Raw genomic sequence first — 15,294 nt, 5'->3', positions numbered from 1 at the left:
TTGGTGGTTCCCAGGGAGCTCTGGGTGATAGCTGAGATGTGGTTTGGGTCCAGAGAAACAAAAATGAGAAACCAACCACTGAAAAGCCCTGGAATCTCCCCACCGTCTGCAGATCTGATGGGCTGGCAGGGAGCCAGGGGCACGGGTACGTCCCGCACCCTGAGCAGCTGCCGGGCTTTGGCAGACGGCCTTGAGTCCCTCTCGTTTACATTTCCTGAGACCTAAAAATGCACCACGTCCAAGCAGGGCCCCCGGGGCATAACGTGAGCAAGTGAGGGAGACCGCACACGGGGACAAAGAAGCCGCAGTGAACCAGGGCAGGGTCCTTTCCCCCTGTGGCCAGACGGTTTCGGGGGGACGTCCTGGGGCAGGAGGCTGGCACTCCCGCGGCCCGGTCTGTGCCGAAATCACCGATGTGTTGTGGCGCATTGTGCCCGCTTACCGTGAAGCGTGGTGGTTAATGGTACAGTGTTCGCCCTGGGGTCTCTCTTCGTAGAAGGAACTTTATCAGAGCAATCTATGATTTCGAGTATTTGGAGGATTTTAATGGTCTCTGAATTGGGCCCCAGATCGTTCAAGAGCTTTGAAATGAACGAGGGGGCCGTGTTGTGTTGTTCACCGGGATCCTGAGGGTAGCCCGGGGCCGCTTCCCCAGCTCGGCAGGGAGGGCCGCCGTCGGAGTCTAGACTGTGCCGGACGGAGAGGGACTTGGACTGGGCGCCACCCGGCCTCCTGCTCTCACTCTGAGATCCTGAGCTAGCGCCTCACTGCTCTCTGCCTCAGTCTCCCTGTCTGTAGAATGGGCTTGTTTGCTGGGTGAGCTGCTTTCTGGCTGCTGAGACCCCCACTGGGAAGAGAGGGTCAGCCGCCTTGGGTCTCCGGCCACGGACACTTCTTGTGGCATGGCTTGTGACAGATGTGGCCTCGCCAGTGAATATGGCCACCTAGGCGGGGAACATGGAGAGCGGGGCAGACCCATCAGCCGTCGGTCGTCCTTTTCCTCGGGTCTGGCACCAGTCACTCCGACTTGGCATCTGGTCACTTTAATTGTCCTCTCGACCGACGGAACTTAGGAAGGCAAACTGCCAGTTCCGATTCCTTTCTTTGAACAGTGGTGTGGCCTGGGCAGCAGGGTGGTTCCCCGAGGGGAGGAGGGCGGGCCCCGTGGCCACAGCTGAGGGTGCCGCCCGGGACCTCAAGTGGCTCTGCGAGCTGTCGCCTCTGCCTGTCTGCAGAGGAAACAGTTTGCTCTCGCCCTTCGCCCCCCCAACCGCCTCTGAGGGTCAGGGAGGCGGGTTTTGACGCTCGCCTCATCAGGTGAGGAGAGGTGTGCGGAGCGGATGCGACGTGTAAGACGCCGGGTCTGTGGACTGAGATATCCGCCGCGTTCCCCGAGCACTCTCCCCACCCCCCCCCCCCACCCCATCCTGGGTCTTGTTCCACGAGCTGTAGGCCAGCAGCCCTGCGCACGCACATCCCTCGGACCACAGGCGTTCCCCGAAGGCCAGCCACTGCTCAGAACCCGTGTTACCCACGTCGGCAGTGTGTGGCCGGCCCCAGGTCGGTCCCCTGCGTTGCTGGCTGGGCACCTACCGAGCGCCCTCTGAGGCAGCCCTGCCCAGGTGATAGGGCCTGGGGGCACCTGGCACATGACTCCAGCAGGCCCGGCAGGGCCTTCCCGTCAGTGGCTGGAACACACACAGCGTCCAAAAAGTTCTGACCCGGGTGAGTCACTCCCTGCACCATCTCTGCTTCTAGAGTGGAGAGAAGGAGCCCCTGGACCTCGGCGCCCCCATATCCAGTCTGGACGGGCAACGGGTCATCTTGGAGGAGAGGGAGCCCTCCAGAGGAAAAGGTGAGCGAGGCCTCTGTCCCCAGCCTGCTGGGGTCCCCTTTGCTCTGCCTCCTGAAAGCCCCCAGCCCTGCTACCCCGTGGTCTCATTTAGGGCCTCACAGGGCAGGATCCAGCCCCAGCCTGGTTCAGCCCTGACCGCGGGCAGGAGGCCAACAACAGGGACCGGGAGCACGAGGGCCTTGCTCTAGGAGCCACACGCCTGCTGACACAGCTGAACGCGTCCTCTTGGCTGTAAGAGGGGCGGGTGACAGGCCTGCCAGGAGCCCCACAGGATTGCTGCGCAGGTCCAACGTGCCCCGTCCCCGGGGCTTTGGCCAGAGTGCTCCCTCCTGGGAGGCCTTGAGGTGCTGGGCCCGAGGGTCACAGGCTGGGTCCCCACCGCCCGGTGCCCAGCCTCGGGGTCAGCAGTCAGTCCTCCACGCTTCGCCCCAACGCCTCAGGGGCCTGCACTCCCCTCAGAACACCCAGCCGCCACCTAGGCGCAGGGCAGTAGGAAGCATGCCTCCTGGAGAGGGCTTTCCAGAACCGTCTGCTGGGTCCCCGGGCGCAGAGATACTTTGCAAGGAGCTGCCGGATGCGACTCAGGGCTGCGTCTTCCCTTTCCCAGGCTCCCACCCGGCGGGGGCGTGTTCTGCTCTGAAATGTAGTTGGGCTCACAGGTCTCGTCCCCCACCCCGGGTGGCCTCCCTGACTGCAGTGTCCTGCTCCTCTCTGCCCCCTGGTGGCGGAGGAGGGATCTTCCGGGCCCACCCTTGGTCCCAGAGAATGCTGCGCTCTTTCGGGGGCCTGGTGGCCAGACGGGGTGGGGTGGGGTGACGGTGGCACCACAGGCGGGTGCACCCAGCGTGTTTGCAAAGCTGCTCTCAGGCAGGAGCGCTGTTATTCCTCTAGGTGATTCCGGGCCAGCAGAGTGGGCTTTGGACCTCTGGTGCCGGCAGAGGCCGGCCTGTAGCCCTGACTTGGGGCAACAGCCATGTTTGAAAATAGGTCATAAATGTGAGAATCTTCTGCTGTCTAAAGAATCTTCATGCCAGACAGTACCTGAAACGAGCCTTTCTTTCACCACGTCCAAAAAGTCCCCATAACTGTAGGGTGGAGCCACCATTCTCCCCCCCCCCCCCACCCCGCCATCTTGCCCCCGACGCGGTGGGTGGGGGACGGTGGTCTCTCGTCCCTTGTTCTGAACCGGCATTTTGGCCTGTGTGTGCATATGAAGTGAGGGATCTTGAATAGCTTTGGCTTCTCGACAGCTTTCTCTCGAAAAGATATAAATGTGATTATGTTTAAACGTTCAGGCGGACTTATGATTCACTGTAATTACAAAGCTTATCTCATTGTGTTCGGTATCCACAGATAAACAGAAAAGTGCACCAGTCAAACAGAATATAGCTGTAAATTCCAGTTCCAGAAATCACTCGGCTACGGTAATTCCCCTCTGCCCTCGTCCGCCCGGTTTCCTCGCTCCTGGCTGGCGCAGCTCAGGTCGGGCCCCTCACGCCCCTCTGTCTGTCGCCCGTTCATGCCCACCAGCTCTCTGCTTGGGCCGGCCCCGCACCCCTGCTCCCCTGCAGGTGCCCGGCTCCCCCTGACCCTGGGCCATTGGCTCTCTGTTCCCCTGCGTTGGGGGTGGGGTGTTTTTGTAAACTTCATCATTGCGACTGCTTTTTCCGCAAGGCACGTAAAGCGTGTGTCGACGCGATGTGTCTCAGGGGTCCTTTCTGTCTCTAACTGATGGGTTGTGTGTACTCTGACTTTCCTTCTAATGCAGGGAGAGGAGAGAACACTAGGCAAGTCTAATTCTATTAAAATAAAAGGAGAAAATGGAAAAAATGCTAGGGATCCCCGGCTTTCAAAGAGAGAAGAATCTATTGCAAAGATTGGGAAAAAAAAATATCAGAAAATTAATTTGGACGAAGCAGAGGGTATGTGTACTTTTTAAAACTTCCGTGTTTTCTAGTGAATGCGATGTCAGTTTTCCAGGGCAACCGTTAGAACTTTCTCTGAGTTAGTGACACCAGAAGGATGCTGTCCTGCCTTACCCCTGCATCAGCCTGTGGCTCTCGGTGTGACTCTTCCCTCTTTTCAGACTGAGTATCAGGCCCCTGAGGAGCCAGGGACTGCCCTTGAGGGGCACAGCAAGCGGTCCCCCAGGATCTGTCTGCACCCCTCCCTCCCCACTTGTATGAGGGCTCAGCTAGTGTCCGAGGGCCCCGGCCAGAGTCCCCACCAGCAGGGCGGGTGCCAGGTGGGGAGGAGGCAGCTGGGAGGGCCCTGGGCTCGCTGACCTTGCCGGTCAGAGGCCCTGAGGAAGGCGTGTGCCTTAGCCTGTTGGGCTGGATGCCCTGTACTCCCCGGGCCTGCAGGGGAGAGAAAGGGTGGTCCCAGAGACCCTAGGAGAGGTGATCTCTTATGGAAACTTCTTTTTCTTCTGAAAGCCTGTAACAGCAGAATCAAATCTAACAGCTGTTACAGCGGCCTGAAGTTTGATCCAGGGAGGGCCTCCTAGTCAGCTGGGCTCCCAGCTAGCTCCCCTGTGAAGGCCTACCTGAGCCTGCTCGCCCCGCCTCCCCCGGCCTCCATTGGCCACCGAGGAGGCAGAAGTAAGACACACGCCTGCTCCCTGCTGAGAGTCTTTACGATTTGAGATCTTAAACTCCTGGTCATTTTTTGAAAACTAAGAAAGAGTGTAATTTAAATGCTGGAGAAAGCTCAGCTTAGACTCTGTCTACTTTGGACGGTGAACTCCAGTGACGGCTGGCGGAGGCCCAGGTAAGAGGGCAGGAGCTCTGGAGGAGGCCAGGGGCAAAGGGCAGGCCGTCCACAGCCTCCCCCTCCAGGAAGGTGGGAGACAGACCACCTTCTGCCAGAAGGTGGTGACCCCTCGAGGCCCAGCTTTCACACGCTGCCGTCTTGGGGGGCCGCGGGCTCACTCGTGCCTCCGGTGCCCCCCCGCCCCCCAATCATCAGGAGGGTCCGGGCCTCCAGGTGTAATCAGAGTGTGGGCGACAAACACATCACCAAAGCCGTCCGCACACAGCACGTCCAGCAGGTGCTTTGGTCTGTTCGGGTCTGGACTTCACACAACTTAGTTTTGGGGCCTCCCCTTAGTTTGGGGCCTCCCCGCAGTTCTGAGGGTGCAGGTGGTGATGGAGGGCGGCGCCCGGTCGGCCCGTGGCCTGGAGTTCAGGGCAGTGGGACAGCCCACGACCAGAGCTTTCCAGACGGTGAACTTTTTGCTGTGCGTGCCCAGCTCTGAACCTCTCTAAGACTGGGTTGCTGTGGGGTTCTTTTCCAATAGAGTTTTTTGAGCTCATTTCCAAAGCTCAGAGCAACAGAGCAGACGACCAGCGCGGGCTGCTAAGGAAGGAGGACCTGGTTCTTCCCGAGTTCCTGCGTCTGCCCCCCGGCCCCTTGGAGCTGGCCCTCCCCCCGCCCGCCGCGGCTAAGGGCCTCGGCAAGAGAAGCTTCACCAGCAACGGCAAGGAAAAGGCTCCCCGGGCCCAGGAGCCGCGGGGGCCCGTCCGAGACTGCCACGAGAGCCCGGGGACGAGCCCCAGCTCGGCCGACAGCCCACCTTTCAGTGCCCCCCAGACCCCCACGCCCCACGCCCAGGAAGCCGAGGCCGGGGGCGTCCAGACCATGGAGGGCGAGCATGTGGCCGACCTGACGCTCACGGGGGAGGGGGACATCAGCAGCCCCAACAGCACTTTATTGCCGCCAACCCCCACCCCGCAGGACTCGGCCGGACCTCCGAGACCAGGTACCTCCAGGTTTGACCCCCCCCCTCACCTTTGAGTCTCTGCTAGTCCGCTGTCCGCCCGCTGTTGTCCACTCAGTTTCCAATAAAAAAAGAAACACTTATGGTAAGTCACCCTCTACCCCAATCCTCTAGCTGATGAGGCGTCCCGGCGTGGCCGCTATCGTCACGGTCCCCGTGGGCCGGCCGCCTCTGCCTTTCCTTTAGGAGCACGTGTGCGTGTGTCCGGGACGGGTCACAGAGGGGCTCAGGGCGAGCGGGCGAGGCCGCGCGATGCTCCGGAAGTGGTGATGCATCTGAGTGGCCCCCGCCTGGACAGACGGCGGCGCTCTCCCGCCAGCCTCCTCCTCGCTCCCGGGTCCCCTGCTGCCTCTGCGCAAGGTCCGGGGAGTTTCTGAAAACGTACGTGCTGTTCTTAAAACGTGCATAGCTGGCACTTTTAGTGTTTCAGTCTCGAGACTGGAAACCAAATAGCATTTGTCTTGAGCAAGTGGTAAGGCCCCGTGTGATTCGGAAGGGCATCCAGGTCCTCTGTAGGGAGGGCTGCGCCCGCTCGCCCGACTCCGTGAGACTGCAGCCGTGTCTGGCCCCGCGTAGCCGGGCCGGGGCTCGGGAGTCCTGGGGGTTCCCGGGCCTGGAATATGCACAGGTGTCCTCCAGACGGATGCTCGAGTTAGCGGGTGTGGAGGTGAGCGATACGGCTGCCCGCGAGCCACGAGTGTGAGGTGTATGAAGCAGGGCTCCTGGCCTTCGGAGCAGCTCCGCCCCACTCGGAACCGGTGTCCCAAAGTGTGTGCATGCGTCACCGGCCCCCGTCCCCCATCCCTCGTCTCTGTGCTGTAGATGAGGAGCCTTTTCAGTGGACACTGTGATAGGGCCACTGGTGGCTGTCCTTTCTCCTCTGTGTGCTCCGTGATGCGCGGACACGTGCTGCGGTCGGCTGTTGGGGGTGACACGAATGCCAACCTTTGCTCCGGCCCCTTGCCGACGGCCGTCCGACTTGTACCGCGGGATCAGGGGGCCGGGGAAGCGCTTGTCGTGTGCGTTCTGTAGATGTGTACATATCGGGGCACTTTGGAGGGCACGTGCCACGTGGGCAGGCTCGCCGGGCACCTGCCCACTGACTTCGCACGGACTTCGAACGGACGCCAAACCGGGAGAAGCCTGGTCCCTCCCCATGTCGCGCCTCCGCACGTCTGCGCTGCGGCTGACTCTGCCTCTCTGCTCTTTGTTCCGAGTCTGTGTTCTTCCAAGAGTAATAAACTCTGGGTCTTGTCATCGGACTGGTTTAAAGCTCTCTTCTTTTTCTCTTGAACGTTTCTTTCCACTTTCCGTGGGTTCGCCTTGGTACAGTGGCTTATACAGATGTGCCACTCACTCAGGCGATACTCTTGAGCGCCTCCTGTATACCCACAGACACAGCTGTTTAGCGGTGAGCATGGCGAGGGGGCAGTTTGAATGAGGGCCCCTCGGGGCAGGTGCGGGGAGATCCGGCCCCACACTCTGGCCACACGGTGGCCTGACAGGGGTCTCCTCTCCCCGAGAGCACCGATGCCATCGGTGGGTAGTTAGGCCTCCCCTGTCTGCCATCACCTCCAGGAGACGAGAGTCGGGCGTCGTGTGGTAGTCAGTCACCTGGAGCCCACCGGGCTGGCCGGCCCTGGGTGGGGCTGTGCGCTCCAAGGCTGCGTCGCGGTGTCCCGCCCGCACAGTTCACCCCGCTGGGGGCAGTTTTCCCACGGAACTACCATCAGCTCAGGAAGTGCACCCGGGCCAGCGCCCTCCGTGCCCTGGACGTGGCCCCCGGGATGTCACAGCTGCCCTGTGCTGGGCGCCTCCGGCCTGTGGAGCCAGGCCTCCCCAGCCCCCCCCCCGCCCCCCACCGCCGGCTCTTGGCTCCGCTGAGAGGGAGGGCTCCGGCCGCAGGGACGCGGGCCACGAGGGGTGGTGAAGGGTCTGCGGCTACCCGTGTCTTCCTGGAGCCGATGAGCCTGTCTGCCGGGACGGGGCTCGGGCCTCCTTCTGTGCGACACGCGCCAACCCAGCTTGACGAGGGCCAGCCCCGTGGGGGCCTCCGAGCTAGGCTGTCCGTGAGCTCTCTGTTCATGAGGATCTCCGGCCCCACGACAAGCCTGTGTCGGGCGCCTCCCTGTTGGGATGGAAGGAAGCCCGCCCCCGAGATTCCTCCGTCAAGTGAGCGGACAGCGTCTCTCGCTAAGCACTGAATTTTCTCAGCTCGGAGGACAGGTTCCGCCTCAAGTCGCTCTCACAGATTCTAACAATTGCCGTGAAATACTTTTAGCTACACGGTGGCCGCTGTGGATCCGCGCTGGAGACGCACAGTGTGCTGATGCCCCCGCGGCCCAGGCTCCCCAGCTCACGGCCACATCCAGGCCACCCAGCCAGTCGGCCAGCGGCCAGCCACACACCCCCAGGCAAGGGGGGTGTCCCTCTGAGGACCACACCACCTGCCCACCCTGGTCCACAGTCCCCAGCACCCTTGCACCAAGAGGCTGTCCGCGCCTGCGTGGCCAAAGCATAGAAGTGTTCAAAAGGACGTGTGTACCGAGAAGGGAGCCCGGTGCAAAGGTGCAAAGCGCCCCTGCCCTAGGCACAGCCTGAAAATGAAGTCTGTGGTTGCTTTGAGCCTAATTCCCAAAGATGCCCCGGGAGTTCGTGGGCGCCCTTGGGCGCTTCCTGTCCTGCAGAGGACCGGTGGGAGGCTGTGTGTCCTCGGGTCCCAGCAGGAGAGTCAGATTCCCAGGGTAGGCCCTCCGTGGCCGTGCACAGGGTGGTGCCGGCCTCTGACTGGTGTGAGAAGATGCCCACGTCCACATCCTCACGGAGGGCGTTGGGATGTGCCCTGTGGGGCACCTGCTTCCTAGTCAGCAAAACGATCTGTTGGAGTGAATCTTCGGTGAGAGTGCTCAGAGCCGGCAGGGCACTGGCAGCCCCAGCAGCCCCTCCCTCAGCCCTCCCCCACCCTCAGGTGGTACTGGACCCTTGGCTGGGGTCTGCTCGTGAGAAGAGGGTCAGTGGCCAGGAACCCCAGGGAACAGGGCTTGACCGTGTGGTATTCGGGAGAGGTCTTTGTGAGGGGACATCTGGAGCTGCTCCCTGATGGTCTGGGCTGGGAGAAATCTCTCCTTATCTGCCCCCCGTGTCTGAGTGACGGATGGGCCAGGAGGGCCCCACGCCCCCACCCCTCACCCAGGCATCAGGCGGTCACGGGAGGAGCCCAGGTTTCCTCCTCATCGCTGTCTGGCCGTGCTGGCACTGGGGGTGTGGGTCAGGGTCCTGGCTGAGCCCCTTCGGGCCCCTTTCAGGAGGCCAGGCTCCCGGGGACCCCACCGGCCAGCTGCCCTTAGCAACTGTGGGGCCCCTCGGTGACCACACGGGCACGGCCAGTGGGGCTACGCACCCCTCCCTGGAAGGGGGCCCTGGTTGGCCATTCCGGCCCGGAGTCTGGGGGGCTCAGGTGTGAGGGGACGCTGCTCAGCGTCTGAGCAGTCTGGGGGGCACAAGTGGCTCACTTGGACACCTCGCTCCACTGTTCCAGTGTCCGGGGTCCCCAAAGGCATACAGCTCTCGGGGGCCCACAGCTTACTTACCAGCGGACAGCTGGGGCTCTCGCTCCACCAACACGTAGCCCATCCAGTGGGGGTCGCTGTGGCCCAGGAATGTGGTTTCCATGGGAACGAGCTGAAGAGTTCATCAGAGGCCTTGTGCACTTGCTGGGGGGAGGGGGGGGCCACGCCCCTGACCTTGGCAATGAGGGTCACCACAACCCTTGTTGCGGCTGCAGGCCCGGGAGCGTGTCTGCACATAGCTGCTCGGTGGTCGGCCCCCTCCCCCTCCCCAGCCGTAGTCCTGATGTGTCACATCTGCTCAGTCACAGGTGATGTGGAAGCCCTGCCTTACTCCAGCCGTGTCCACGGTAGCCACAGGGAGGCCTGGCATGGCCTGGGATGGTCCCAGGGCCCCACCCACGCCCCCCCATCTCACCCTCCCCCCTCCCCCCCGCCCCCCCGCCACCCCGCCCCACCTCTGCGCTTACTCTTTCTGAATGCTCTCTCCGGCAAAAGCCTGTCCCTTCCATCCGGGTGACCAAGGGATCCCCCACACTGAGCACACCTGCCTCCTGGGGGGGCAGACAGCCCAGTCCTCCTCAGTACAAACAGTGGCATGCATGGAGGTGACTGGCTTTCTCAGGGATACGTCGGTGCTGGGGGCCTGCCACCAATCTCAGGCCACGAGTCGGAGGGAGCCCTCTGCCGGGGGCCTCGCCAGAACACCCCTTTCCAGGGGAGTGTTCTGGCGCTCCAGCCCCGCTCTGGCTGGGGTGGGCCCAAGCAGACCTTCCCCAGCTGGATGTCGGGCTGGAAGGCTCCACAGGCTTCCCAGGGCCGACTGTGTTTGCCCAGCCCCCCTGCCCCCCCCCCCCACAGCCCCAGCTCAGGCTGTGACAAGTCCGTCCTCCCGGCTGCTGAGGACGAGATGGCCCTGGGACCCCCGCGGCGCAGCCATGCTCGGTGACCCGCCTTTTCTGTGCGTCCTTCCCACCATGCCTGCATAGGTCTGCTCCACGTGACTTCTGGGTCTGAGTGGGAACCACAAGCCGCCAGGGGCCACCTGGGGTTGGCACAGCCAGAGCACCTGCCCACGGCCCCCCCCAGGACCCCACGTCCACGCCTGCACCCCACGTGGCCCCGGGACTGCCCGGCCCCCATTCTCCCTGAAGTCATCCCCTCCCCCCACTGCGTGCTGCTACGTGCAGGTGCTCGGTACAGGCTTTTGCTGAATGAAGACCCTTAGACCAGTAACCCCCTCCCCGCCCAGCACATCACGTAGTCCAGTGGGCCTGGGGACCCAGTCAGCCTCTGTGAAAGTGGTGGAACAGGGAACCCGGGGCCAGCAGAGGGCTGGGAAGGGCCAGGGGCCGAGGTCTCCTCCCTTCCCCCTGAATTTGCTAGTTCAGCAGCGCCCAGGCCTCCTCGGGCTGCGGGAGCTTCTGGGGGGCAGCCTCACAGGTGATCCAGAGCACGGGCACCAGAAGTCCCAGCAAAGGCTCTGGAGGACAGAGAGGATTCCTCTTGGCCAGGGAGGGCCGTGGGACAGGCAGCTGGGCTTGGGTCCCGAAGGAGAGCTTGGAGGTGGCCGAGGGGTCGAGCCAGGCCTCTGGGTCCGGCCCCACTCTACAGCCCTGTGCCCTGCTGTCCCCGAGAGGAGGGGCCCGGCTCTGCTGTCCCGGTGTCCTCACTCGGAGCCTTGAGAATCAGAACAGACCTGGCTCTGTTGGCACAGAGAATGCCAGCGGAGAGCGGAGGGGTGGCCCGGGGACGGACGGCCCACGGACGGCACGCGAGGGGCAGGGGAGCTCCCACCACTCCAGATTGCAGGGGGAGCTCCAGCAGGGTCACGCCCGGAGGGGTCAGCCAGGGGGCAGGGTCTCCGGTGCCCTGAGAAAAGGAGGGGTCGGCAGAGCAGCCCGAGTGAGCAGGAGACCAGGTTTTGGGTGTTTGAGGGACACGGGACAGAGGACCTCCATGAGCCTCGCCGAGCGCGGGCCTCGCGCACGGGGCAGAACCAGGTTCCCTTTGGAAATGGCAGCCGTGTGGCCCTGTGGGGTCCTCACACTGGCCCTGCCGGGGAAGCCTGCTGCACGGCCCCGGGGTCCTGCCCTGAGTCACAGGCCCAGGGCCACCCCTCCCTCAGGGCAGCAAATCTGAGCAGGGCGGGCTGGAAGGGCCTGGCCTGTGGCCACCCTCCCTGTGACACTCGTGCCCTTGACCTGTGGACCCCCCCACTGCCCTGTCTCCAGAACCAGTCACTCCTTCCTCCCCATCCTGAGCCCACTGAGTTGCCCAGGGGCCCGCGGCCAAGACCTGACCGCCACCCCTGAAGCTCCCTGTGTTCCCAGGGGGTCTGTATGGGGCTGGACAGGAGAAGACTGGGCTCCTGAGCCCGTGTGGGGCCACAGGCCCTTTCATGCCCTGGACAGATGCCCACACTGGGGGCAAATGATTAAGGGGGGCAAATCCCTGCCTCTCTGCACGCCCCCAGTCCCAGGAGAAGAGCAACGTCATCATCCCCAGGCCCTGCGGCCTGGTGCTGGGGCTGTGGGAACGCAGTGACGCCGGGACGGGGAGATCCCAGCAGGCCCCACAGGGTATCTGTTGAGCACCCGAAGGGCTGTGGCGTGTGGACCCTCGGACCTTCTGGAGGGCAGGCTTTTTGGAGCGCCACCGACCCCCCAACTGCTCTGCCACCACTGGACCTGCCTGAACGGGATGGGCCTCGAGCAGCCCTCTGTGGGTCGGGGGTGACCCACGCGGGCCAGGCGCCTGATGCCGATATGCGTGGAGGCCCCGGTGAAAGGCCCTCCTTCCGCCTCCTTGACTCGTCGCTGAGAGGTCGGGCTGGACGCCCTCACGGGGGGGGGTGCGTGCCTCTGCCTGCAGCCCAGACTTGCCCCGGGGTGGGTGGGGGGGGGCGCGCGCGGAGGCATCTCCAGAGGTGTGGGGTGCGGTGGGGTCGGGTGACGCTGGGGGCCACAGGGCCGCTGGTAAGCCCGGACTCCTGACCTCCACAGTCATCCCCACTCTTGCTTGTAGGCCTTAGAACCAGGGAGGGAACAGTCTTCCCCTCCACGGCAAGGCTGGGGAAACTGAGGCCCAGGGACGGGCAGTCAGCGGAGCAGGACACCGTGTCCCTGGGGGCTGTGCTCCTTCTCCAGCCTGTCCCCCACAGGCACCTGAGGGTCCAAGGTCACCCCTGCAGATAGGACCGCACTCCCGCCCGTCCCTGGCCAGACGAGGGCCCTAGAGTCCTGCCTGCGCAGGTAGCCCTGGTGGCACGGCTGGTCCCACCCCGAGGGTGAGCCGGGAGCGTGGTGAAGGGGGCCGAGGGTGTGGCCAAGCACACCCACGGCCGCCCCAGGCTGGTCCCCGGGGGCTCCATCCGGAAGACACACTTCTGCCCTCCAGTGGCCCTGCTGGGAGACGTGACTGCCCCCCCAACCCCCACCCCCAGGGTCTAGAAGCTTCCGAGGTGGTTTCAGGCAGCCCGGGGGCAGGGGTGGGGTGGAAGGAAGGTGACAAGGGGTGCCCAGGACCTGGAGGAGAGGCTGGGAAGGACCAGACTTTGTGAGGGTGAAGACGTGTCCCCGAAGCAGCAGTCCGGAGGACAACCAGGTGGCCAGGATGGGAGGGCTTGGGGCGGGGGGGGGGGGGGGGGGGGGAGGTGGCCAGGAGCCAGGCTTGGGCCCCTGCCCGACTCTGGCCTGAGCCCCAGCCTGCGGAGAAGCCCCACACTGAGGTCCGCAGGTGGAGGCCGGGAGCACCTGGCCTGAGGAACAGCCCCCACCCAGTGCCGGGTCCCCCCCACCAGCCTCGGGAGAGCTGGTCCCCGGAATCCCCTGCGTGGCCAAGGGCCCCATCCCACCCCCCACTTCCCTGAGACCCCCCCCCACCCACCCACCCCGGCCTGAGGGTGAGCCCTGCAGACAGCCCCAGCAGGAGGGATCAGGGGGCCACACTCGCTCGGGCTAGGGGTTTGGGGACCTCAGCAGGTAGCTGACTTCTGTTCTGAAGCCACAGTCGGGCCATGGGAGGGCCACGGGAGTGTCTGAAGGGCACAGGTGACCCGACCCAGGGTCCCCACCTTTGCCATCCCCCTGCACCAGCCTCTTAGGACTCAGGCCCAAGCCCCCTGGCTGGGCCCTCCACACCATGCGGCACATCTGCTGAGAGCCCCCCGCCGTTCTGGGTGGCGGGGGGCCCGTGAGGGCCTGGGGGCGTGCTTTCTTAACCAGAGGTTGAGGTCGGCGCCCTGCAGACAGCTGTCTGCAGGGCAGACCTTCCCGGCACTTCCGCCCCAGGCCCAGGGCGCCCAGGGTCACGGATCACCTGTGCCTATGTGACGAGGGTGGTGCAGTCTGCTGCCCTGGGTTCCTGCTGGGCTCCAGAGCCCAGGGCAGGGCAGACTGGTGACAGTCTCTCTCTTCTCCCTGTGACAGGAGGCGGAGCGAGAGGCAGCCAGGGCCTCCCAGTCAAAACCATCATCGACGTGGACCGCGTTGCTGGCTTGGCACCTGGGCCAGGCAGCAGCATCCCCAGGGTGCGGACGGGCCCCCAGAGGTCACGGGCCAGTGGGCCCCTGACCTCGGACCTCCGTAGCCTGAGCCCCGTCCCAGGTGGGCCTGCCAAGCCCAAGGCCGGCCCACACCACGCGACCTTCGTCTGAGGCTGCCCCGAGGCCCGACCCCGCGCCTGAGCTTCCCCACCTGGACACGTGTGCAGAGGCCCATGATCTCGTGGGGACAGCCCCATATCATCTTGAGGGCCTTGGAGGGGCCACCTTGGCCGCCACACCTTTGGGAGCCAAACCAGGAGAGGGCAGGGGGGCCCGGCCTCGGATGCTGGCCACAGCTGGCTCAGTGGGTTCCTCGGACCCTGTCCCCTGCTGCCCCTTGGCTCCGGCCTTCCCTCAATAAATCAACTTTGGGGACCCCCCGAGTGTCAGCCTCATGCTGGGTGCGGGGGCCAGAGACCCTGCGCTCGGGAAGCCATTGTCTCGGGGGCTTATCAGGGGAGGGGTTGAGAAGAAAATGGCTCTTGGTGCTGAGGTCAAGGGTGGGCAAAGAGAATGAAGGCGACCTAACGGGACCCAAGGTCGTGGTGCTCCGGAGCGTGAGAGGAAGCGACCCTTCTGGGTCAGGGCTCCTGGTCACGTCCGCTTTGTACCATGCCCTGCGGGTCAGTGCGGGGCTCCTTCTGGGGCCACCACCGGTGGGGGCAGGGCTCAGCCTGGGAGACCCACAGACGGCAGGGCACTGGGCTGCTGTGGCTCCCACGCGCAGTGGGGACTCTTCAGGCGGCCCCGCCTCAATCCCTGCGCCTGGCCCCAGAGGGGTGGTCTGGCGAGGCCGTCTGCGGAGGAACCACCGAGAGGAAACCTGACCGCCCAGAAGGCCTGGGCGCAGCCGGCCCGAGGCCGTGGTGAGTTTGGCTACAGAGCGGCTTGAGCCTCATGGGGCGGGGGGCAGGCCAGGCCATCGGGCAGGGCCACCGTATGGTGCTGGCTGAAGCAGGTAGAGACAGTCATCGGCCCAGGTTGCCTCAGCGGAACCCCAACATGGAGCAACTGAGGGGCCCGGCACCCCTCCCTCCAGGGTTGCTGGGAGGAGCCCAACTCACGAGTACTCAGCAAGGCCCCCGGGGTGGTTCCAGATGCTTGTAGGGGGCAGCGCCCAGCGAGCAGTGCTCTGGATGGGGCCTTGGGAGGGGTCAGAAGGGAGAGCAGGGCCCAGCACCCACCATGTCCCCCCCACTCCCCAACACTCACCCCTCTCCCCTCCCCCCAGCACCCACCACGCTCCCCCCACCCCCTGAACCCCACACCCACCATGCACCAGGCTGGGTGCACACTCAGTTTCCACTCTCCCTCCTTTTGTGCAGATGGCAAAATGGGGCCCAGAGAGAGAGTGGTCTGGGGGCGCACAGCGAGGTGGCCACAGTGCCCAGCTGATCCCTAGGCCAAAGTGAGGGCCGGCCCTCGCCTCCTCCCCATGTGGGCCACTGAGCTAATCTACAGGGAACCCGGGCAGCTGTGCCTGGCGCCCTCCAGTCACGCGTTCTGGGACTCGTAGGGGTGGGGAGGACCTACTACGGTGGTGTCCAGG

At 64.4% G+C, this 15,294-nt stretch overlaps 1 protein-coding gene across 4 annotated transcripts in view; it reads left to right on the top strand.

The window, feature by feature from the left end:
- RGS12 (regulator of G protein signaling 12) overlaps positions 1-14,120 on the top strand; it is a 118,354-nt gene extending 104,234 nt beyond the window's left edge. For 3 of the 4 annotated variants that reach the window (XM_086705558.1, XM_086705557.1, XM_086705560.1), the window contains 5 exons: positions 1,759-1,855; positions 3,209-3,279; positions 3,624-3,777; positions 5,154-5,615; positions 13,630-14,120. In XM_086705558.1, coding sequence (XP_086561684.1) covers positions 1,759-1,855; positions 3,209-3,279; positions 3,624-3,777; positions 5,154-5,615; positions 13,630-13,856 — 1,011 coding nt within the window. In that variant the 3' untranslated portion in view covers positions 13,857-14,120. Of the gene's footprint in view, positions 1-1,758; positions 1,856-3,208; positions 3,280-3,623; positions 3,778-5,153; positions 5,616-13,629 lie in introns of those variants that run through there. The other variant, XM_086705559.1, reaches the window with a different exon arrangement.
- The last annotated feature ends 1,174 nt before the right edge of the window (positions 14,121-15,294 follow it).

The sequence above is a fragment of the Puma concolor genome, chromosome B1 (assembly GCF_028749965.1).
Source record: "Puma concolor isolate L17-30 chromosome B1, mPumCon1.1.hap2, whole genome shotgun sequence".
Lineage (NCBI taxonomy): Eukaryota > Metazoa > Chordata > Mammalia > Carnivora > Felidae > Puma > Puma concolor.
Note: the sequence above shows the minus strand (reverse complement) of the source record. Positions and strands in the feature narration are given on the sequence as shown.